Below are 23,451 nucleotides of genomic sequence, written 5' to 3'. Positions count from 1 at the left end.
ATGGTCCGAACCTGTGGTCCCAGGTGGCTAAGTGAGTTAGGCTGTGGGAGGTGCAGCAAGTGCTGCCAAAACAAAGCTTGATAGAGTTCAGGTGCATGTAATTGAGTAGATTCAAACCCCGGGAGAATATTGTAAACATCTTGACCACACTCTTACTTTGCCTCATGGAATTTGGCTATAAAATACTCTGTTTGCAAGCTTTGGCACTGTCTCTCCATCTGAGAGCAGTGTCCCACCTAGCCCCAGCTTTATTTTCTTATCTGTCTTCTTTAATCCTTCACCCCCACCCCCACCCCGCTCAGGTTCACCTCTAGTCATGCTGAGCGCGGCACAGTGTATAAAAGTGCAACCAATTTCTGAATATTTATTTTGTATTCTGCTACTTAACTAAATTCATTTATCAGACCTAGTAGTTTTTGGTGGAATCTTTAGGGTTCTCTATATACAGTATCATGCTATCTGCAAATAATGACAGTTTTACTTCTTCCTTTCCCATTTGGGTGCTTTTTAAAAAAATATGTTTTATTGATTTTTTTTACAGAGAGGAAGGGAGAGGGATAGAGAGTTAGAAACATCGATGAGAGAGAAACACCGATCAGCTGCCTCCTGCATACCCCCTACTGGGGATGTGCCCGCAACCAAGGTTCATGCCCTTGACCAGAATTGAACCTGGGATCCTTTAGTCCGCAGGCCGACGCCCTATCCACCGAGCCAAACCAGCTAGGGCCCATTTGGGTGCTTTTTATTTCTTTGTCTTGTCTGATTGCTGTAGCTAGGACTTCCAGTACTATCCTATATAATAAAAACCTAATATGCAAATCGACCAAATGACAGAAGGACTGGTCCTATGATGCACACTGACCTCCAGGAGGCAGATGCTCAATGCAGGAGCTGCCCCCAGCCCACAGGCCCCAGGACAGCCAAGGCGGGTGTCAGTGGGGAATCCCGAGATTGCCCTGTCGGTCGCTCCCCGATCGCCCCGCAGAGGGTGGTGATCGGTGGCGGGGGACAGGGCCGGCGAGCAGGTGGCGCCAGGCTGGCCAAGGTGGGTGCCAGCAGAGGCCCCCTGATTGCCCCATCAGTCACCCCGCAGATCAGCCCCAATTGCCGGCCAGGCCTAGGGACCCTACCATTGCACAAATTTCATGCACCGGGCCTTGCACGAATTTCATGCACCGGGCCTCTAGTGTTGAATAAGAGTGGTGAAAGTGTACATTCTGTCTTGTTCCTGATTTTAATGGAAACACTTTTAGTTTTTCCCTGTGGAGTATGATATTAGCTGTGGGTTATCATATATGGCCTTTATTATGTTGAGGTATATTACCTTTGTTCCCACTGTGCTGAGAGTTTTTATCATAAATGGGTGCTGGATTTTATCAAATGCTTTTTCTGTATCTATTGATATAATCATATGATTTTTAGCCTTTATTTTGTTTATGTGGTGTATCACGTTAACTGATTTGCTGATATTGTACCAACCTTGCATCCCAAGAATAAATCCCGCTTGATATAATGTTTTTAATGTATTGCTGAATTTGATTTGCTAATATTTTGTTGAGAACTTTTGCATCTATATTCATCAGGGATATTGGCCTATAATTTTCTTTCTTTGTAGTGTCTTTACCTGGTTTTAGAACTAGGATAGTATTGGCCTTATAAAATGAGTCTGGGAGTCTTCTCTCCTTTTGACTTTTTTGGAATAATTTGGGATAGGTGTTAGTTCTTTGAATGTTTGATAAAATTCACGTGTGAAGCCATCTGGTCCAGGACTTTTGTTTGTTGGAAGTTTTTTTTTTTTTTCTGCTTTGATTTAATTGGTTGTAATCAATTTTTTCATATTTCTGTTTCTTTTTGATTCAGTTTTGGAAGATGGTATGTTTCTACAGAAGTTCCTTCTAATTAAACACTAACTTCTCGTGTGTACGGATATTAGAACAATTTTTTTGATAGGTCCACACCTCTTATTATGGCTACCTTTTTGAGGTAGGAAGTGAAAACTTAAGTTAATGGTTTCTAATGTAGTGACTTGATAAATGTTTATTAACAATATCTAATGTTTGTTAGAGTGCTTTTACTTGTTTTTTTTCAATTCCTTTTTATGTCCATTAACTTATTTGACTAAGTGAGTAAGGTGCCTTCAAAAATAGCTTTAAGCCAGCCCAGGCTGATGTGGTTGAGCTAATTGGGAGGTTATCCCATACACTAAAGGATGGTGGGTTTGATTCCCCATCAGGGCACGTCTCTAAGCTTCAGGTTCCATCCCTGGTTGGGGCGTATGGGAGGCGACTGATCGATGTTTCTCTCTCACATCCATGTTTTTTTCTCTCTCAAATCGATAAAAAAAATTGTGTCCTCGGGTTAGGATTTAAAAACAAAACAGCATTAAGCCAGTGCAGGAATACAGAAACAGTCCTGTACTGCCGAAGTGTCCAGTAAATTAGGCAGCCATTTTATCTGCTTGTTCAGAATATTTCAACACCATTAATTCATAGTTTTGTTTATCTCTTTAAGATCCACACGGGTTTACAGCACCAAATAATCTGGGCCTGTCAGCCCAGCTGCGTTCCTCTGGATGAAAAACTCCTGCCCCAGCTCCTAAAAGAAGCAGGCTACACTACCCACATGGTCGGAAAGTGGCACCTGGGAATGTACCGGAAAGAATGCCTTCCAACCCGCCGAGGATTTGATACCTACTTTGGTAATGGAAATGCACATGTTGCTTTAACAACTCAGACTGACTGCAGCCATCTCATAAAACACACCCACGTGCAATTGAATGAAATACTGTAACTGGAAACTTGAACACAGAGTGAGCCAGTCAGCACCACCGTGGGGCCACTGTCTAATGCCACCTCCATAGTGTGGCTCATGACCCCACAGGGAGGCAGTTTCCTTTGCCAGGTGACTTAATGCCACGTTGGAGCCTTTGGAAAATTTGCTACCTTCACATCCCAGACCACTGTACTCTTAGAGAACCTTACTATCAAAAGGGGTTACAAATGATTTTTTTTTTAATTGCAAGCAAAACCCAATACAAGAATATTTCCTTCACTAAGGTGTGGAATATTTTTTTTCTCCCTATGAGCTGTGTTTAGAGGTTTTTTGTTTGTTTGTTTGTTTTTTAAAGATGGTGGAGAAGATTCTTTTCCATTGGCATTCTTCTCCCTTTCTTACAGATCGGTTTTTGAAATCACTAGATTGGGGGAAATAGATAAATAAAATCGGAGGAAAAGTACAGATAGTAATAGGGAGGATAATAAGAAATTATAAGTATCTTATGAACTTGAGAGCTCTATAATAAATAACATGAAGCCTAAAGTTTATTTTTAAATGTGCCCTCTTTAAATCTGTTCAGAACCGTCTTAATTAACAACCCATTTATTTTGACAGTGGCTATATATCTTTGCCAGGTTCTTTTTCATACTGCTCTTTCTATCTAGCTGTTTCACTACCTACCTCCCTTTTTATATATAGTCATTTATTTTCAACTTGCCATATCTGAAAAGGAATACATATTTCAGCATAAAACATTTACAAATAAATAGAATAAAAAATTAGGACAAATAGAAAAAAGATGGAACAGTTGCTTGGCACAAAATTAAGTAACCACTGCATGATTGTAGTAGGTGGGCTTCACATTCAACTCTGAGAGTTGAAATTTTTTATGTCCAAAGCAAAAGAAAAAAAGGGTAAGTCTATAAGAGTCACATTATTTATAAGATAAATGGAAACCAGATGTTCAGGAAGAGTAAAGCAATTTCTGGCTCTTAGACCTAAGAGAAATTCCTCCTTTGGGAGAAGGTAAGGTGGAGAGCGTCCTCAAAGACATCATTTTAGTAATAAAGTGGTGGTTTTCTTACAGATGTTTCCTGAGGCATTTTCTCTTATTCAAGCTGGGGCCAGAGCACCAAAGTGCATTTCAGTAAAAGTGATTTCATGGGGGCCCAACAATGCAGTCGAAGCAGGTAGCTCTGTAGCGCTTGTTGGATGAGGATTAAAGTTGAGCTGCAAGGACCTCAGACGTGAAATCCTGTGTGCCCTGCGCCATCCAGGTTCTCAGGCAGACATCACTAGTCAATCATGGCATTCTCTGTGCGTGAACTGGACACATCCTGAGTATCCTTAAATAGCTGTGCAAGATCATACTGGATGTAAGACCTCTGTCATTTCGGAAATTCTCAAAGAAAAAAACAGCCTGTACACCCTTTGAAATTTTTCATTCAGGTATTTGCTAAAATATGGATCAGTACCTATACTGTGAGAAGAGAAAAACTATGGATATTTTTAAAAAATTTATTAAAAAACAAGTTACATATTTAGAAATTCAGGGCTTAGATGGACAGACAGATCTCACGTTCCTATGGGTTGGAGACTTGCAAATAAGGAAGGCGTAATGACATGCAGCTGCCATCACTGTTTGGTCCTGATGTTCTGTAAAAAGCAGTCAGATAATTATGGGGCTGGTTGCAAGACTACGAATACACTGCACACGATTGAATTATATACTTTAAATGGGAGACTTGTATAGTATGTGAATTATATCTCAATAATGCTATTAAATAGAGCCGTGGGAGATTTAGCTGCTCAAAAAGTATTTTCTCTTTTTCTCCCAAAACGCCTAGGCTGCCATCTTCTTTAGGCTCAGCATGTAAGTTCAAATTTGTGAATCATTCTTATGAGAGAAGCTCTATGTGATTGTAATGTGGATGCTTGGTGTCAGTTTGGTCAAGTATGTGAATACATAGTTGTATTCTGGAATCCTATTTCTAATATCTTTTTATTATTTGTAGTTCATCCTCTTTTAATCAAGTATATCCTAGGCATATTTTCTCCCAAATGATAAAAATAGTTTACATTTATAGATAATGAACCCGAAGTGATTTTCTCCAGGACTGATACCTAGTAGGTATTAAAAACCCCAAATAGAACTCCAGTGCCATGACCCCTCTCCGAACAGATATAGGGGCTGAAACTATTTTTGTGGACACATTTCTTTCTCTATTACATATTAGCAAACCCATTGGGTTTCCCTTTTTGTTATATATGTAGGAGAAAAATTACAATTTAAAACATTATCTTAAGACCATTGTTCACTGTATTCAGAACCATGAATTTAGTGAATCATGGAAAAGGAGGAAATTAATAAAAAATGAATTGATTTATTGTGTAAGCTGTGTAAGGCTCTTAATTGTGATTATAGGAAACATTCAGGACTGGGGAAAGGGCTAGGCCAATTTATCATCCGCATTTTAAGGTTAATCAGTATTTGTCAGGTGATAGCTCAGGGTCCAGCACAGTTTATTTCTTTTTAAAAGCTTTATCAAAGTGTAATTCATTTATCATGCAATTCACCCAATTAAGGTGTATAACTCAATGATTTTTAATACATTCACAGGGTTGTGCCACTGTCCTCACAATTCAATTGTAGAACATTTCCATCACATCCCCAAAGAAACCCCATGCCCATTAGCAGTCATTCCCTATTTTCCCCCAACCCCACTAGCCCTAGGTGACCTCACTAACCTAGGCTTTTGTCTCTAGTAGATTTGCCTATTATGGACATTTTATATGAGTGGCATCATACAATATGCAGCACAGCATATCTCTATTTATAAAAGGCTAATATGCTAAGTATCCGACCAATTAGTCAACCGATTGGTTGTCCGCTTGACCAGTCCCTATAACACACACTGACCACCAGGAGGCAGACGCTCCAACTGCTAGGTTAGCTTGCTGCTGGGGTCCGGCCAATCGGGACTGGGTGAGATGGGCCAGACATGCCCTGGAGCCTTCCTGCGGTCCTTCCCTGGCCAGCCAGACCTGAAGGGCCCTGATCGGGACTGGGCGAGATGGGCCTCAATCAGCCCTGATCACCAGCCAGGCTGAGGGACCCCACCCTTGCATGAATTTGTGCACTGAGCCTCCAGTTTTAATATATTAGGAAAATATGGAACATTTGCAGAAGCAACTGTTGATTGAGAAAACTCATTTCCTCCCATGGTTAAGTCTAAATTATGAGATAGGCAGTTAATGCCATTTAAATTTGGGGTGAAATTGAGATCACAATAGATAGAAAAGTCTAATCTTAGTGCTGCACATTAGTTTGATCATTTGGCCCTGTTATGTATAGAAATCCTTCGTTTGGAAAGGTTTGTGTCTTTGACCAGTGGGTGTCAGTGTCTGACTAAAGATGATTCCTTCTAGAGCCACTTCTATAAATAACCTTGAAGCCAGGCTTAGAAGGTCAATATCAATATTATTCAATCCCTGCATTCATTTATGTAATCACCTTAGAATAAATACTTGTAACAAATCACATTACCCATATACTATTTTAGCTATTAGATAGCTTTAAAAGATTAAGATGTTATCATCTTTACTGAATTTGAACCCTAACTTCTTAAAAATGCATTTACTTAGAATCACCCACTTTGAGAGTTACATGATAGAGCTTGTATGTTAAAGACTTTAGTGAGGAGTGGATTTGAATTTTTTTACAATTATACTTTAATGCCATCTGCTAGAAAATATAGAGATGTTAAGAAATGCTGCTCTGATTAACCTTGTCGTCAGATTAGCTTTGTCGTGGGTAATCAATTGCATTAGGTAATTAAATACTGGAACATTAGTTTAACAAGTTTTATGCCATGCTGACTACTTCCATCTCCCATTCTTGCTGTAGGATATCTCCTAGGTAGTGAAGATTACTATTCCCATGAACGCTGTGTATTTATCAACGCTTTGAATGTCACACGATGTGCTCTTGATTTTCGAGATGGTGAGGAAGTTGCAACAGGATATGAAAATATGTATTCAGCAAACATATTTACCGAAAGGGCTACAGCCCTCATAACTAACCATCCACCAGAGAAGGTAAGTCTTGCCTCTTTATTGATATCAAGATTGTGTTCAGAGAGGGTCTCCACAGATGAGTATAGGAAGAGGCCATCGAGGGAAACATCTAATACAATCTAGGGGAATTATTTTCAAATTTTAGAGTGCACTAGTATCAGCCTGGGAGGCTTGTTAGAAATGGAAATTCCTGAAGCCCATAAGAGTCTCATCTCGCATGTCTGCGGGAAATCCATACCCTGGCATTTTAAAGAAACTCCTCAAGGATGATTCTGGTTAAAATGGTTCCCAGATTACACTCTGAGAAAGACTGTATCTATAGAGTTTTAGTAGAAATATAGTTTTATTATTTGGTGCATTATGTGCATGTGCTATAAGTAATTAGCAAACTGACACTTTAAAAAAATGATAGGCTTATGTACAGGACGAGGTTTTATTATGGCAAACTTTCTATTAAGAGCTCACTAAACTTTAGGTTCAGGCCAAGTCCTCTAACTCTGTATTCCTCCCCCACACTCAAGATCATTTTAGCTATTCTAGATATTTTGCATCCCCTAGATATTTTGCATCCTCTAATTTTAAAATCAGCCGATCCATTTCTTTAAAAAAAAATGCCTGCTTGGATTTACATTTCATTAAATCTATAGACCTTGGGAAGAATGGATGTCTTAAGAATACTGAGTGTTCCAACCCATAAACATGGCATACAGATGAGCTTGTTTTTTACATTTATCATCCTGAAACCATTGTATACTTCATATGCTAAAATCTTTTGACTTTTCTATAGGTAAAACTAGAAGAGTTTGAATAGCTAGCCTAGAGTTTTTTTGCTAGCCTAGAGTTAACTACATGAGCTAAAGTTTAAGCTGAATTCTCTGGATTTAGCTTATAAATACCTTTAAAATGGGTCAAATATTTGTGGTGTCAGATATTCGGCTCAAAATATAGCTTTATTAAGAACTGCATTAGCATACCCACAAAATTAACCTTCAGTAGGACCCTGGCAGAGCAGGTCACAGAATGTGCGGTGTTGTCTGGTTCTTCCCATTTCCTGCACTTTGCCTCCTTGACAATTACTGCAGGTGTTCAGTGCAGATCACAATTTGGATTCCAGTTTATATACCTGTGAGACATGGTACCTGGCTGCTGACTCCCATTTTGATGTGATTTCTTTGTGGCTCAGTCTTTGCCGCCTTTTACTCATTATGAGGAGTCTTCCCGGGTATCTGTCCTTGGCTTTGCCACACTTTTGGCTTTTTATCCCTGTTTCACACTGACATCTTGGCTTGGCCATGCTTGCTATGGAACATTCTCTCAAATACGGAGGCATGAAGATTTTATTTTATGGTTATTGTATGTGTTTTATTTTAAACTAGAGGCCTGGTGCACAGATTCGTGCACCAGGTCCCTTGGCCTGGCCTGCAGGGATCGGGCCAAAACCGATCTCTGGGCCTGGGGTGTGGGTGAAGCAGATTCGGGCCCTAGCAGCTACCTAACTCATGGCCAATTCCGCAAGGAATCAGGCTCCCTCCTCTACTGGTTGGAGTGTCTGTCCCCTACTGGTCATTGCGCGTCATAGCTACTGGGTGAATGGTTGAACAGTTGAATGGTCTGTTAGGCTTTTATATATATAGATTTTTTATTGATTTTTATTGAGAGAGAGAAAAACATTGATTTGTTGTTGTTCCACTTATTTATGCATTCATTGGTTGCTTCCTGTATGTGCCCTTACCAGGGGTCAAACCCATAACCTTGGTATGTTGGGATGACACTTTAATCAAGTGAGATACCTGACCTGGCTTAGTCATATGCAGATTTTAAATCTAGAGCTACATCAATATTCAGACAGTTGAAAAGGTAACTGCTAGGCAGTTGGTTTATGTTCTGAGTTTTCTTCTGTATGCTTGACATTTAGATACAGCTAAAAACCCAAGGAACAAGATAAGGTCTTAATGGAACTGTGGTCCTTGTCCTGTCCTTTGAGGTAGGCACTATGTTGCAAATAAGCAAACTGGCTTAGTGAAGTTAACTAACTTGTTCAAGGTCACAGAGCTATTGAGAGTCAGAATCAGATTTTAAACCCACACTGTTTTTCTCCAGAGCCCAATGTACCCCCTATCCACAGTTAATAGACACGACCAGAGATAGTGAGCCCAGTGCATGACTCATCCTGACCGTATATTGGGACCATCTGGAACGCTTGTAAGAAATACCAGTTCCGAATATTGTGGTTTGTCGGTCCAGGGTGAGACCCTGTCATTGGTATTTAATTACCTCCCCACCCCCACCTCCCACCTCCCACCAGCGATTCTGATGTGGAGCCACTTTTGACTCCCCTCAAACACCGATTGGAAGCAGAAGCCAGCTGCCTTTTACAGGTTCACAATATAATTGTGGAACTAGGGTATGCCTACAATAAAATTAGTTCCCATTAAGGAACAATGGAGTATCTCTCACAGTGCCTGTAACATTAGGAGGATAAGAGGAAGCAGCTGCGGTGAACTAGTTCTTGGTGTGTGGGCCACCTTAACTGGTGTAGTGTGGACAGCACAGGAACTGAGGACAACTGTAGGCCCCAGCGCTCACAGCCACCCACGCCCGTGTTGTTAGTGTGGTGCTGCTTAGAGGTAACATCAGGGAATTGCCGCGAGAGGGTGGTCGTTTTCCTCTCGTGTCTGAAATATTCGGAAGCCACATCCAGCATTCCTAACATCCTCAAAGTAAAGTTTCAAGCATAGACATAAATGAACGAAATAGCCAATAGCTGAGTGATAGCTCAGAAAGTTCCTTCAAAATAGCAAATGCAGATGTTTTTATTTTCCTTCTCAGTAAAATGATGTCACGCCAGTTCCAGGAGCTGCACTTTATCCCAATGTTGGATCTTCTTTTTTTGGTCTTTTTTTAATTGAATTTATTGGGGTGACATTGGTTAATAAAATTACGTAGGTTTCAGGTGTACAGTTCCATAATACATCATCCGTATATTATATTGTGTTCACCACCCCAAGTCAAGTCTCCTTCCATCACCATTTACCTCCCCCCTTTACCCTCTTCTACCTTCCCCCACCCTGAATCTTATTCTATGCTAACTCTCAAGTGCTATATATAGACTGTAACGTAAGTGACTTGTTCTAGGATGGAAATTATTAAAGAAATTCACACAAATCCACAAGCTAAAAGTGTCCCCATTTTAAAGAGCACTTGAGGGGAAGAAGCATATGGAGCTATTTTGTAACAGAAGTACATGGTGCTGGACTCAGAGGGACCCTGCGAATAGCCATCGCACATGTGTCGGGAAGCAGCGTCCTTTCTCCTTTTCTGCAAGATAATTCTGTCAGTACTAACACTGCTGTGTGAAAGCAACGCATTCATAAAATATCTTTTGGTTAAAAATAGCCCCCTCAACACTTTGCAGAATAAAAATAAATGTTTTCTCACCCATCTAGTCTACTGAAAGCAAATGCAAATTTCTGGTGGTAGACCCTTACTTTCCCTGACACATTTGAGAAAGGAATGTCTTAATTTGGAAGTTAAAGATAGAATAATAATTTAAAGCATATCATATGCTTTTTAAGTTTATTCTTTAAATTAGAAAAATATACTAAAGAAATGAAAACAAGACTTTCTTTCTCACTGAAATTAGTGTCTTCTCATGGTGAGGATATTTAGAAACGCCTCACATCTGGCACTGTTGGGAAATAGGTTGCTTCACATATAAAGTTCACCTTGTGAGTGCTGAGACCTTATTTTTATAATATTGGATGGAAATACTCTAGAATGGGTTCACTGGTCCTCACCTCATTAAATGCGCTGCACTATATATCATTCTGCCCCCACCTGGCGACCCAAAGCCCTGTTAATGTGTATGAGGCTCTTTGTCCACACACTAAGTGACCCTACGTTACTGCAGATGAAACGGGAGAAAGAGAACTTGCTTTGGTCAAGGAATACCTTTAGCTATACTTGTAAGTTATTCGGATCTGGTCGGCAAGTAGTGCGAGGCCTTTGCATGGCCTGTGACAGTCACAGGACGGGCTGGGCCTCATCCTCAGAGGTTGTTTTCACTTCCTCGTCTCAGTTATGCCCCTACTCGGAAGCCTGATGCTGGAAAAAGGGGATTGCTGCAGTTTTCTAATTTTAGGCCCTCGAGAGTGATAGTCGTGCCCTTAGCCACTAAGGGATAGTTATTGGAAAGATTTTTCAGGTAATTTTTTGCTATATTTAACAAAGTGAGTAGAAGAATTTCTATACTGGATATGTATAAGGTCCCCTAATGATGGTCCCAGAATTATTATATATTCCTGGCATGGATATAAGAACTCTCCCCCACAACCCTCACCTTACTTGCTGGCCGGGACCAACCTCCCTTTTGCCCTTTCTCTCCATCATCAGCCACATGGATTACCATGTTGCATATCTTTTTAAACAGCGAGGCTCCTTTCAGATTTCCTCCACCCTGCCCACTGTAGGAAATCCAGACCAGAGTCACAAACTCTTGTGTTTAAGAGAGTCAGGCTGCTTCCTAAATAAGGGAAGCCGCTCACATGGCACAGTGGGGACTAGAGAAATGGCGAGCTTCTGAGACTGGGGTCCCTGCTTCTCATACTCAGCTGCTTGTTACTAGATGGAGTGTGGGTGTGGAGTTGTCAGAAGTTGATTTTTCAGGAAAATTAAAACAAGACAAAACAAAATAGATTTTTATGTAATTATTCCTGATTTTTAAAACTGCTTGCAATTTGGGCTGTAATTTGTTGTAGCCTTACGATTTTTAACCCTATCTAGACCTTGGCTGATGGCTGGGGTTGGCTTAGTCTAGGGCTAAAGACCAGACGGCTCCTCCGACCACAGCCCCTCACTGCCTGTCAGGCCATTGATGCCACTTCACATCCTTCCCTCCAAACATCTCAGCCCAGAGTCCTTCCTCAGCACCTGGACACAGCATCCCCTGGGACTCTCTCACCCGGATCGGGAGGAGCGCAGGAGTGTCCGTGTGACTTGCGTGGCTGGAGGAGGAAGTGTGTGTGTGGAGGCAGAGTGGGGCTAACTTAGTGTCAGAGCTTTAAAGTTGACCGTTGGAGTTGGAATTTGGAATGTCTTCCCATGAAAGTAATGCACAAATGAAGCACAGGTTCCACCGTATCATGGTTTTCATTCCATTACTTCTTCAGTTAAATAGGTTTTGAAGTGATTACTTTGATATTCAGCAGCTATTTTGAAGACTTTGATTTTGGGGGAAAGATGTTTCTAACTGCCAAAGCACTGAACTACAAATAACCTTTTGTGTGTCTCTTTGGGTGCTGTACGTGTACACTCCTTATGTTACCGCAGGGGTATAGAAGAGATCATTTAAAACAATTGATCAGCAATGAAGAACGAAATATGAGACACCCATTCCCAGTCTGTTTTCTGACTTTTTCCTATTCATTTATGAGATTTAAATGCCTCAAATACTTGAACAGAATTACATATTTATTCTTGGGTTGGACTAGTCTTTTTGAGGGTTTCAGCTCATTAAAGAATTCTGTAGAAGCACAAAGAGGAGAAAGCCTTCAGAAAGGCTTCTTAAAAAGGAGGGGCTGACCTGGACTACCACTAATGTTAAATGCTGTAAATTGGTCTGAGAGGTAAAATAGAATCAATGCTTCACACTCCTTTGTTAGTTTCCAGAAATTAAATTGGCCGTATGTTTGGTCCTGGATCAAAGACTAACAAAGCATGGTATTCACTTGTTTTCTCATAAAAACATCAGAAATCCCTACCCTCTACTAAAAGGTGTGAAATTATTTTTCAGCTAGAGCAAAACGTTAAAGCATCTATTGGTACATATCCACCCTATAGTAGTGGGGTTTTCAATGAGAAATTGCTCTGCAATTAATATGAACTTGGGCAAGTCATCTAACCTTTCTAAGCCTGTTAACTTCTCTGTAAAATGAATGTAACATAGGGTGGTTTGGAGTATTAAATAAGATGGAATATATACATCTTTATAGTATCTAGCACATAGATATTTCACATGTAGTTATTATGATTGATATTATTATTTGTTTGGATCAGAGCCTTCTAGGCTATTTTAGAACTCAAGCTTTTATTTTTCGTCTTTTATCATGTGTCTTTTGTTACATTTTTAACATCTTTATTGAGGCATAATTCACATAAAATTCAGCCATTTAAAGTATACAATTCAATAGTAAACTCAGAGTTATGCAACCATCTCTATCTAAGTTTAAAACATTATCATCACCACAAAAAGAAGCTCTGTGCCTCTTAGCACAGAATTGATGGCTGATAATATTCCTTCTTTTGCTGGGTGTTGCTGGAAATGCATCGCGTTTTGTTTACCTGTTCATTAACGGGTGGACATTTTTGGGCTACCATGAATAATGCTGCTGTGGACATTCATGTACAAGTTTTTGTGTGGACATAGCTTTCATTTTCTGGGAATGGGAATGCTGGGTCACATGGTAGCTCTATGTTTAACAATTTCAGGAACTGCCAAATTGTTTTTCATACTGGCTGCACCACTTGCATTCCCACCATCAATGAATTAGTGTTTTAGTGTCTCTACAGCTTCACCCACACTTATTATTTTCTGTTTTTGTGTGTTATAACCTCCTAGTGGGTGGGAAGTGGTATCTCAGCGTGGTTTTGATTTTCTTAATGACTAATGATGTTGAGCATCTTTTCATTTGCTTATTGGCCATTTGTATATCTTCTTTGGAGAAATGTCTGTTCAAATTCTTTGCCCATTTTGTAATTGGGTTAATTGTCTTTTATTACTGAGTTGCAAGAGTTCTTTATATATTCTTCATAAGTCCCTTATCAGGTACATGTATGATTTACAGATATTTTCAGCCCATTCTGTGGGTTGCCTTGATATTAGTTTTTTTAACTGATAAATCTAAACATCTGTGTATTTAATACTTCCATGCCCTCCTGACTGATTTGCATAAACTCTCTTCCCAGCCTCTGTTTCTCTACCTTGCTCTCCAGTCTGTCCACGAGCCCCTTCAGGTCCCCGAGGAGTACCTGAAGCCATACGACTTTATCCAAGATAAGAACAGGCGTCACTATGCAGGAATGGTTTCCCTTATGGATGAAGCCGTGGGAAATGTCACCGCAGCCTTAAAAAGCCGTGGGCTCTGGAACAACACGGTGTTCATCTTCTCCACAGGTAAGCCTGTCAACAGGAAAATCATCTCTTGGCAAAGTTTAGGACATGGTATTCGATGAATGGAATGAAGACAAATTGGAGCATTTAGCGGTTCCTTATTAAATTGAATGCTAACTGCAAGAGTGAAGACATGATCATAATGGGTAGAAAGATGTGTCTAAGGAAAAAGAATTATGGGCTTCCCCACCTTTCTTCCAATATGAAAATATTCTGGGAGTATGCTTGACAACAAGTGCTTTCTGAGTAAGTATGAGAGGGCATCCTTCACACAGGGCAGCTGGGCACTGAATCCTTGGACTGGCTTGTTCTCAGCAATCTCTGCAGCCCAGGCTCTGTCAGGAGGACTTCTGCTGACTGCAGGGGGCTCTGTGTCAGAGACAGATTGTGACATTATGAAGACAGATAAGAAATGGAGCCATTTAAATCTAGGCTAGAGCCGCCAAGTATAGATTTTTTTACATTAAAATTTTCTGACAATAAAAGTTATGCATGTTGATTATAGGAAAAACAGAAAAGTAGAAAGAAGAAATTTCTTGAAAATCATTATTATGGTGATGTCATTCCGACTTCTAACCTGTTATATATAGTAGACATAGTTTCTATTCCCTAGGGATGTACTTTGGGTATAGGTCTTGGTTTATTCATTATGTTGAGTACTCGGAGAGTACTTCCTGTTGGAAAATGCTGATCTTTTTTTTTTATGGGAAATTTCTTGTATTATTTATGGCATAATTGTTTGACCCTCCATCCCACCTTCCTCCTAGTCTGCCTTCACAAAACTCTTGTTATTTGGATATTGGATTAATCCTCTAATCAGTCAATCTCTCTCTCTCCCTCCTATTTTCTTTCCTTCATCATTATTTTCTCATTATTATTTTATAACCATTCTATTGAATTCATTGTAATGACCATAGTTTATAATTATCAAGGACTCTTTCTTGTTTTCTGATAATTCATTTTTTGTGTGAAGTTTTTTTTTTTTTATCATTTTTTGGATGCAAATAATAATTTATTTCTCCAAAGCCTGTGCTCTTAACCATTAATTGTGTGTGTGTGTGTGTGTGTGTGTGTACACATACATATAGTTTTAAGTTTGCTTATACTCCCAATGTTGTCTCTCTTCCTTCTAAGGTTGTTTGTATCTTTGTTTTGGTCTGCATTTCATGAAGGAGCTTTCTCAAATTCCTAGTGTTCCTTGGCTACAACCTGAGGTTGTGTTTGTAACCTGTTTGTAACCTGGTGAGTTTTACTGTGAAGTGACTGTGTAAGGGATGTGAAGTGGCATGTTGAGGAATGAATCTGGTTATTGTACTCATAGTTGTTTTGTGTGTTTTTTTTAAAGGTTGTTTTGTTTTGCTTCTAATCGGGCATGGTCATTGAATCTAGCAATTATTGTGTGCTTACTACTTTCAGGACATAGTTCTAAGTGCTTTACGGGAATTAGTTAAATTGATCCTCACAATAGTTCTCTTGCAGGTGTGAGAACTGAAGCACAAAGAGGCTGAGTAACTTGCCCACGGTCACACAGGCAGGCAGAGCCAGGCACCAGCCTTTCTGGCTCCACTGCATCTCCTGCCTCTGAGGTGATGCAGATGGTGGTCTGGATGTTCTTATTGGACCTCATGACATAGCAGAGCTTTCTGCATGGTGTGCTGCAATACCAATCTCTCGAGGAGCCTGGGCAAGGCCAGGGGCCACCCTGAGCAACCTTGTTCCGCTGCTATAATTTTCTAAGTATTCTCTGTTGTGGAAAGGGTTGCTATTACATTTATTTTTCCTCCAAAACTTACTCTTCAGAAAAGAGGGAGACATCTTATATACAAGTCCGTACAAGAGCTCTCTCTTTTTTTTTTTTTTAATTAAATTTTTATTGTTCAGATTACATTTGTTCCTCTTCCCCCCCCCCCCCCCCCCCATAACTCCCCTCCTTCCAGTTCCCGCCCCACCCTCCGCCCTCACTCCCCACCCACTGTCCTCATCCATAGGTGCACGATTTTTGTTCAGTCTCTTCCCGAATCTCCCATTCCCCTTTCCCCCCCAAGAATAGTCAGTCCATTCCCTTTCTATGTCCCTGATTCATTATAATCACCAGTTCATTCTGTACATCAGATTATTTATTCACTTGATTCTTAGATTCACTTGTTGATAGATGCATGTTTGTTGTTCACAATTTGTATCTTTACCTTTTTCTTCTTCCTCTTCTTAAAGGATACCTTTCAGTCTTTCATGTAATACTGGTTTAGTGGTGATGAACTCCTTTAGCTTTTCCTTATCTGTGAAGCTCTTTATCTGACCTTCAATTCTGAATGATAGCTTTGCTGGATAAAGTAATCTTGGTTGTAGGTTCTTGGTATTCATCACTTTGAATATTTCTTGCCATTCCCTTCTGGCCTGCAAAGTTTCTGTTGAGAAATCAGCTGACAGTCGTATGGGTATTCCCTTGTAGGTAACTGAGTTTCTTTCTCTTGCTGCTTTTAAGATTCTCTCTTTGTCTTTTGCTCTTGGTATTTTAATGATGATGTGTCTTGGTGTGGTCCTCTTTGGATTCCTTTTGTTTGGGGTTCTCTGCGCTTCTTGGACCTGTAAGTCCATTTCTTTCACCAGGTGGGGGAAGTTTTCTGCCATTATTTCTTCAAATAGGTTTTCAATATCTTGCTGTCTCTCATCTTCTGGCACCCCAATAATTCTGATATTAGTCCGCTTGAAGCTGTCCCAGAGGCTCCTTACACTATCTTCGTATTTTCGGATTCTTTTTTCATTTTGCTTTTCCAGTTGGGTGTTTTTTGTAGAATCTTTGGTTTGATTCTTGTGCTCCTCTGGTCTGCTATTGGGTATAATATTCTTTATTTCAGTCCGTGTATGCTTACTTTCTAATTTCTTTATTGTAGCATCGAGGGTCTCATTAGTTTTCGTGAGGCTCTGCTCAAGTTTATAGCAAGCCCTCAAAATTGCGATTTTTAGCTCCATATCCTCCATTTCTGTCACGTTTTTTTGTCTCCGCATCTTTTATGCTTTCTTGGTGCACCCCCTTGTGGTCTTTGTGCGCAGTCTTGTTCTAGCCAAGCCTTAATTGTTGTAGTTAACACTAGAGGGATTTGACCACCAGGCCGACTGGCTGTAGGAATCAGCTGTGTGGAAAACGTCTGTCCTCTGGGGAGGCGCTAATTCAGCCTTTGCCTGAGGCGATCGGCAAATGGCACTGCGCAGGGCTTGGGCGGGGCAGGATCAACAGGGCGGGAGGAGGGAGCAGCTATGGCTGCTCTCAGTCCGTCCCCAGGGGCTCTGCCTCTCTGTCCCAGCGACCGCTGCAAACCTCGGAGGGACCGTAGCCAGACAGTCCCGCTTCTCCCGTTTGAGTCTGGCTCCCTAGAGACTCGCCCGGATCTGTAGCCCAGAGTCTGAGACTCACTCCTGATTGAAAACGACAACCGCGCCCTCAGCCACCAGCCCGCTTTGCGCGTGCACCACCGCACCACCGTACCTTTAAATTTTCCACACTGCGCCTCCTCTGAGCCTCGTAATGCTGTTGTTTTTCCTTCTAGTTGAAGAGTCTCTCCTCAGCCAGCCTTCCTGTGGTTCTGGTTGATGTCCGTTCCGTCTTTTAGTTGTATTTTTGAAGTGGTTGTTTACGGCGGCAGTCTCCGGTGTTTACCTATGCCGCCATCTTCGATTCCTTCCGATCTCTCTCATACTAAGGGTTTTTGTCAATGGTTTTATGTCGAATAGCCTGGAAAGCACGTTGATCAGTGTTGGTACTGAATACTTATAGAGGTAACTTACTGAAAGAAGCAATAACAAAAGAGGTCAAGAAATTTATACTCATTTAGTAATTATTCCTGGGAAATGATCTCACGATTATAAGAATTAGCAGTGGTAAGTTTATAAAACAATCTTTGTTGTAGAGATCAGAGTGATATAGTTTAAAGATAAATTATTTCCTGAAACAAAAGTATATTTGTATTAATGTGTCATATACAGACTGAAAGTGCTCTGTGGATAAGGAACTTGAGGCTTAGAGAACATTAAGTAACTTGATTAGGTTCACATAGCTAGGAGGTAACAGAGTGAATCCACATATGTCTAACTCAAAGCTTTCTTATTCATTTGTGAACTCTTTGAATTTGTCTCAACTAGTGCTCCTCCTAAAACTGTAATTCTTGCTGCTTTTTATATAGTAACTAGTGGCCCGGTGCACGAAATTCATGCACATTAAAAGGGAATTACTTAGAGCAAATATTTTAATATTGCTATTTGCCCTTTCTCTATAATAGAAGTATCAGAGATGAAAGAAAATTAGTAAAATGTATATGAAAATCTTTCATATACAGACTAAAAGTGCTCAGACAGAGAAGATGGTAGCTCTGGGAAACTGCCAGATATCTCAAAGTGGCTCCTGTGACAACGAATATTGATGTCAAGTAGGCATGGGAAGGAGTAGAATAAAGTTTTTTCATGATGTATGAAAGTGTGGAAAAAATCAATATTTTAAGATATTTTCTTATATGATTTCAAGTGTGTATACATAACTTTTAAATAGATAGTTGACTATTTTATAAACATCCGTATTATATTTATTCAAGTCAGCAAAAATAATTTTTGGAGCTTTTCACTAAGAAAATGGGGATTACTTTATATTAAGGTTGTCTCACTATGATATATATATATTTTTTTTTTAATTAAATCTTTATTGTTGAAAGTATTACATATGTTCCTTGTTTTCCCCCCATTAACCCTTTCTAGCTGGCCCCCCTTCCCCCTCCCCAAGCCTTCACCACCCTATTGTTTGTGTCCGTGGCGACACTATGATATATTAGTAGATATATTAGTCTTGGACCATGTTTGCTTTGTTGGGCTGGGATAAATCCAACTTGATCATGTATATGCATTTTTATTATTCTGCTGAATTCAATTTGTTAGAGGTTTATTTAGGATTTTTGTATTGAGTCAGGAGTGAAAAGTGTGTGTGGGGGGGCTTTTTCTCTCTGTGTCAGGTTTTGTTGTCTTGGTTATGCTCACTTAATAAAGCAGTTTGGATGGTTTTTCCATTTTTTTCTCTGCTCTAGAGCAAGTTCACAGGCTGTTTGAAAGATCTGTCTGGGTAAGCTGGTCCCTGAAACCATTTTTGGAGGCTTTTTTTTTTTTTTTTTAAATTATCTTCATAGTTTGATTTTTGCTGAATTATATCTAGGCGTGGGTCATTAAAATATTTTAAAATTAATTTTGCCTGAAATACAGTGAACCCTTTGATCTCTACGCTGAGATTATTTTTCACTCCAGGAAGTTTTCCCTGTTCATATTATAGTTTATTGCTTTTGTTCTGCTTGATTTATTTCTCAAAAGTATCTTTAATTAGTAAGTTGAATCACCGACTCAATGTCTCTCTCATCATTTTCTGTGTTTTGTCCTTTTTCTCAGTCTTCTGGATCCAGCTCCTCTGCATTACATTTTTGCAATTTTAATTCTGCTCTTTAATATCACCAGTGTAGATTGCTATTGATGTTGTTTTTAGTTGCTTTGCAATCCTTTGTTTGCCTTAGTCAGTTCACTGGTCATGTCATTAAGCATTGAAGCTCAATGTAACCTTGTGAAATAAGTTTCTTCATCTCCATTTTATAAATTTATTTGAGGCCCAGTGCACAAATTCGTGCACAGGCCTGCCCTGATAGGGGCCCATTGGGCCAGGCCAGCGGGGGGGAAGGGGCTGTGGGCAGTTGGCCAGCCGGCCCACCCCCGATTGGGGTGTTGGGGGCTGATTGGGGGCCGGGCTGGCCAAGTGGGGGGGGGGGGGGGGCGGTCGGGGCCTGGATCAGGCTGGTTGGCTGCCACAGTGTGTGTCATAGCCATCGGTTGTTCCAGTCGTTCTGGTCATTCCGCTGTTCCAGTTGCTGGGCTTTTGTATATACTAGTATAGATAAATGAAGAATGAAAGAGGTTAAGTGCTTTTCTCACGGCCACTACTACTCTGAATGTTTTTCACTCCAAATTCACATTTTGGAATATTAACGCCCAATGTGATGGTGTCAGAAGGTGGAGCCTTTTTGAGAGTTAAAGGCTGGGAATGAGATGGTCAGATAAATGGTGTGCTGGTGGGGAGGAACCTGGGCAGCATCCTCAGCTATGAGCCATGAACATGAGCAAGGGCAGAATGGAGAACAGTCATGTAGTAGGTTCAGCACGGCTGTGCCCAGAGTATAAGGTGGGGAATGGTTAGATGTGAAGCTGGAGATTGTAATGTAAGACCTGGCTCAGAGAGGAAGGGGGTAGGAGGTGCTCTGAAGGCCGTGGGGAAGCATCGAAAGGTATTAAGTAGGATCATATTTTCATTTTAGGATTAGTGTGGAGGATGACTGAAGGCAGATTGGCGTTTTAGAAGGTGATGGCGGTCAAGAGGGGTAGAGGGTAAGGAGGGCCTGAGTAAAGGCAGAGAGAAACTTGAAGGAGATGAAAGGACAGATTTAAGAAATGCATAGGAGAGCGTGGACAGTTGATCTCTGAGAGTTCTTGTTACTAGGAAAGTTGAGGTGCTGTAATTCTGTGCTTTCAGAACTTTCATCAGGACTGGTGATAGCCTTTGATGGGACCATCCCTTCTGTTGGCAATGGGGTGCATTTGCAGAGAGCTGGAAAGAATGCAGCCCGTGGCCAGAGCGCCCATGTAGTCCACAGAGCAGTAGAGTCATAGTCCATTTGAGACTGGGGTGGGGTCTACTGGGAAATGTGCAGAAATGGCTTTGGCTGTCACAGTGTTTTGAGGGTGAAGTCGTTGGAAGGACCAGCCCTGTAGTGCGCAGGCAGCCCTGCACAGTGGAGACATGTCCTGCCCCAGAGGGTCAGGAAACTGTCGAAGAGCCCTGACTGGACCCTGCTCAATAGCAAATTTTTACTGAAACCAATAGAGGCATTTATTACAGACCCTAAACCTTTAGCATTCATTTTCTGAGCTTTCACAAAATTATATGTAGATTAATATCTTAGAGTAATAAAGAGTCTGAACTAATTCGTCTAAATCTTATGTCCTTTTCTCCCTTCTATATAGAATTCCCTTAAAAACTAGTACTGGAGAGCTTCATGGTTTTAAATGTACTTATGCAATTGGCAGGCTTATTAAATATTATAGAAATTCTATGCCAAAAACAAAGTAATCTGAGTGCTGGCAAACCAATCTCACTAGGTTCTTCAAACACTTAAATGAATTTCTGACAAAGCTAAGGAAGACCTGTTAAGTGAAGAAACTGTATAGTGTGTCCACACTGTCTTTCTCTTTGCAGTTACCTCTTTATTCAGCACATCTACCATAGAGGGAAATAATGACACATGGCTCAAAACTGGGAGACTCTTCTTTCCTGGCCAGAAGTCAGCCCGTTTCACCTCTTAAATTTTTCTGTGTTAATGTCCATGCTGAAAGCATATTGGATCACTTTAAAATTTTATTAGCAATAGGTAGTAATACATACAGATTTGTTGACTTTTATTGAGAAATAATAATAACCAATACATTTTGATGGTCCCCAGAACAGTCTTGCATTTGCATTCTCTTCAGCAAACCGTTGACTCCACAATCCTACAGTTTCTAAGGCAGAAATCTTTCTCAATCCCTGTTTATCAAGATCTTCAATGTTTTATTATATTGCTTATTGCTTGTGTGCTGTAATACTGTATTTTTCATATTATGACATTTTCAGCATGAGAAGCATGAAGAAAATCTTTATTTTCCCACTTCTATAAGGTGTGGCCTTTCCCTGACTGTATAATTAGCCTATGAGTTTATAAGTGGCCTCTCCCTGAGCTTATGATTAATGAAAAATACATATTGAACTGAGCGTATTTATTGACTGAATTGCAAGAAGCCTTCCAATTTGTTTGGGTTTACTTTCTCCTTTTGTGTTGCATTCCATTTTAAAGGTCACATTTAAAATGGATCTATTTCTTATATCATACATTCCTCTCAGAACTCATTAGAGCCAAAATTCCCTATGAAGGCAAGAGGAATGTTAGGTTGGACAGATGCTCTGGACAATGAAGGAAGGTGAGAAGTAGATTCCTTGTAGAAATAATCCCATGGGAACCACAGTCACAGCCAGAGGAAGGGGCTGATAGAAAGTTGGGTTACCACAAGCTCTGGATGCAAATACATAGTCGGCAGCTGGAGGAGGAGAGAAGGAACCAAATGGCCTAGGAATTATTACTTTAGGAATCAGCAAAAAGTAGATTGTATTTCAGGGTTTTTGGTCTGGAATTTTAAAATTTACTGTCATTATTAATAGATGGAAGAGACAAATTTAAGTAGGTTTCAAAGAAGGCACTTAATTATCTGTTGAAGAACAAAAGCTGTGTATTTATATTCATAACTTCAAGAATGTAAAAATAGGGATTTACTCTGTAGCAGTTTTCTTAGGAAAAAAGAAAAAGAGTGGCTAAATTTTAGCTACTAGAACCCAAACAGTGTAATTCTCTCCTATTTTACATTCCACACGTGGGGTTCTCCTCGAGGCAGTGGTAACTGCTTTTTTTTTTTTTTTTTTAAGCAAGGCATTTGATCAAAAATTAGAGTTCCACGGCTAGCTTTTGCTGGCGTTCTGTCCCAAATTCCTCTCTACTTGGGGTTTCTACAATGATTGCTGTGGTTTTCTGGCTTGATCTGAGGCCCTTGCTTCGTCAGGGGAGGAAAGACTGCCGGCTCCTTCCTTCCCAGGAGTTTATGGCCTTTGCTCTTCAAGGAGGGCTGGGAAAGAGTGCCCAGGCTCTTTGCGGGAGATAGCCCTGCTGGGCTTGGCCTCAAACATGCGTTGCTTTCAGAAGCATGAGATCCCCCCCACCAGGCCTAAAAACAATCATAAAAATATATTTAAAAAAATCCCCATCGCTTCTCTTGCTGACTTTGGCAATTAGGTACAAAGCATCAACAGAATGTTGTATACAGAAATTCTGCCTTCCAGGCTTGTTCCCTTCTTGCAGAACAATCCTTAACCTTGTGGGGCTCTTTTCTCATGTTTTCTTAATGAGAAAATATTTCAGAGATTATTGGCACCACAGGTTTCTTCCTTTCCGGGGCTTTTTGCTCTTAACCAACTGTAAGCGCTAGGATCTCTTTTATATTTTTCCTTCACAGTATGGGCCACATCTAATCAATCCCTCCTAGGATGACTTTTCCAAGTACAGTGATTTTTTTTTTTGTCATTTCCATCCTAGAACACTTCCTTATTTGTGTGCATATACCTTTTCAAAGTAGTGTTTTGGATTTCTTCAGGTAAATATCCACTCTCTCTAAAAAAAAAAGCAATGGAAAAAATATCCTAGGATGGATTAACCAAAAAAATAAATACATGATCATGGTAGAAAATGAAAAAAAAAACAAAAAACTATTAAAGGGTATAATGAAGAAGGTGGAAATTATTCATTATCTAACACCCAAAATACTGCCTTCCCTGT

At 40.2% G+C, this 23,451-nt stretch overlaps 1 protein-coding gene across 1 annotated transcript in view; it reads left to right on the top strand.

Moving 5' to 3' along the window:
* ARSB (arylsulfatase B) overlaps positions 1-23,451 on the top strand; it is a 128,318-nt gene that overhangs the window by 15,045 nt on the left and 89,822 nt on the right. Inside the window, exons 2-4 of the mRNA XM_070412236.1 lie at positions 2,512-2,698; positions 6,683-6,873; positions 13,816-14,023. Coding sequence (XP_070268337.1) covers positions 2,512-2,698; positions 6,683-6,873; positions 13,816-14,023 — 586 coding nt within the window. The remainder of the gene's footprint in view (positions 1-2,511; positions 2,699-6,682; positions 6,874-13,815; positions 14,024-23,451) is intronic.

Source organism: Myotis yumanensis, unplaced genomic scaffold (genome assembly GCF_028538775.1).
Source record: "Myotis yumanensis isolate MYYU_CA2020_CCGP unplaced genomic scaffold, mMyoYum1.0.hap1 SCAF_4, whole genome shotgun sequence".
In the NCBI taxonomy this organism is placed as follows: domain Eukaryota; kingdom Metazoa; phylum Chordata; class Mammalia; order Chiroptera; family Vespertilionidae; genus Myotis; species Myotis yumanensis.
The sequence above is the reverse complement of the archived record's forward strand: the minus strand, read 5'-3'. Positions and strand labels throughout refer to the sequence as shown.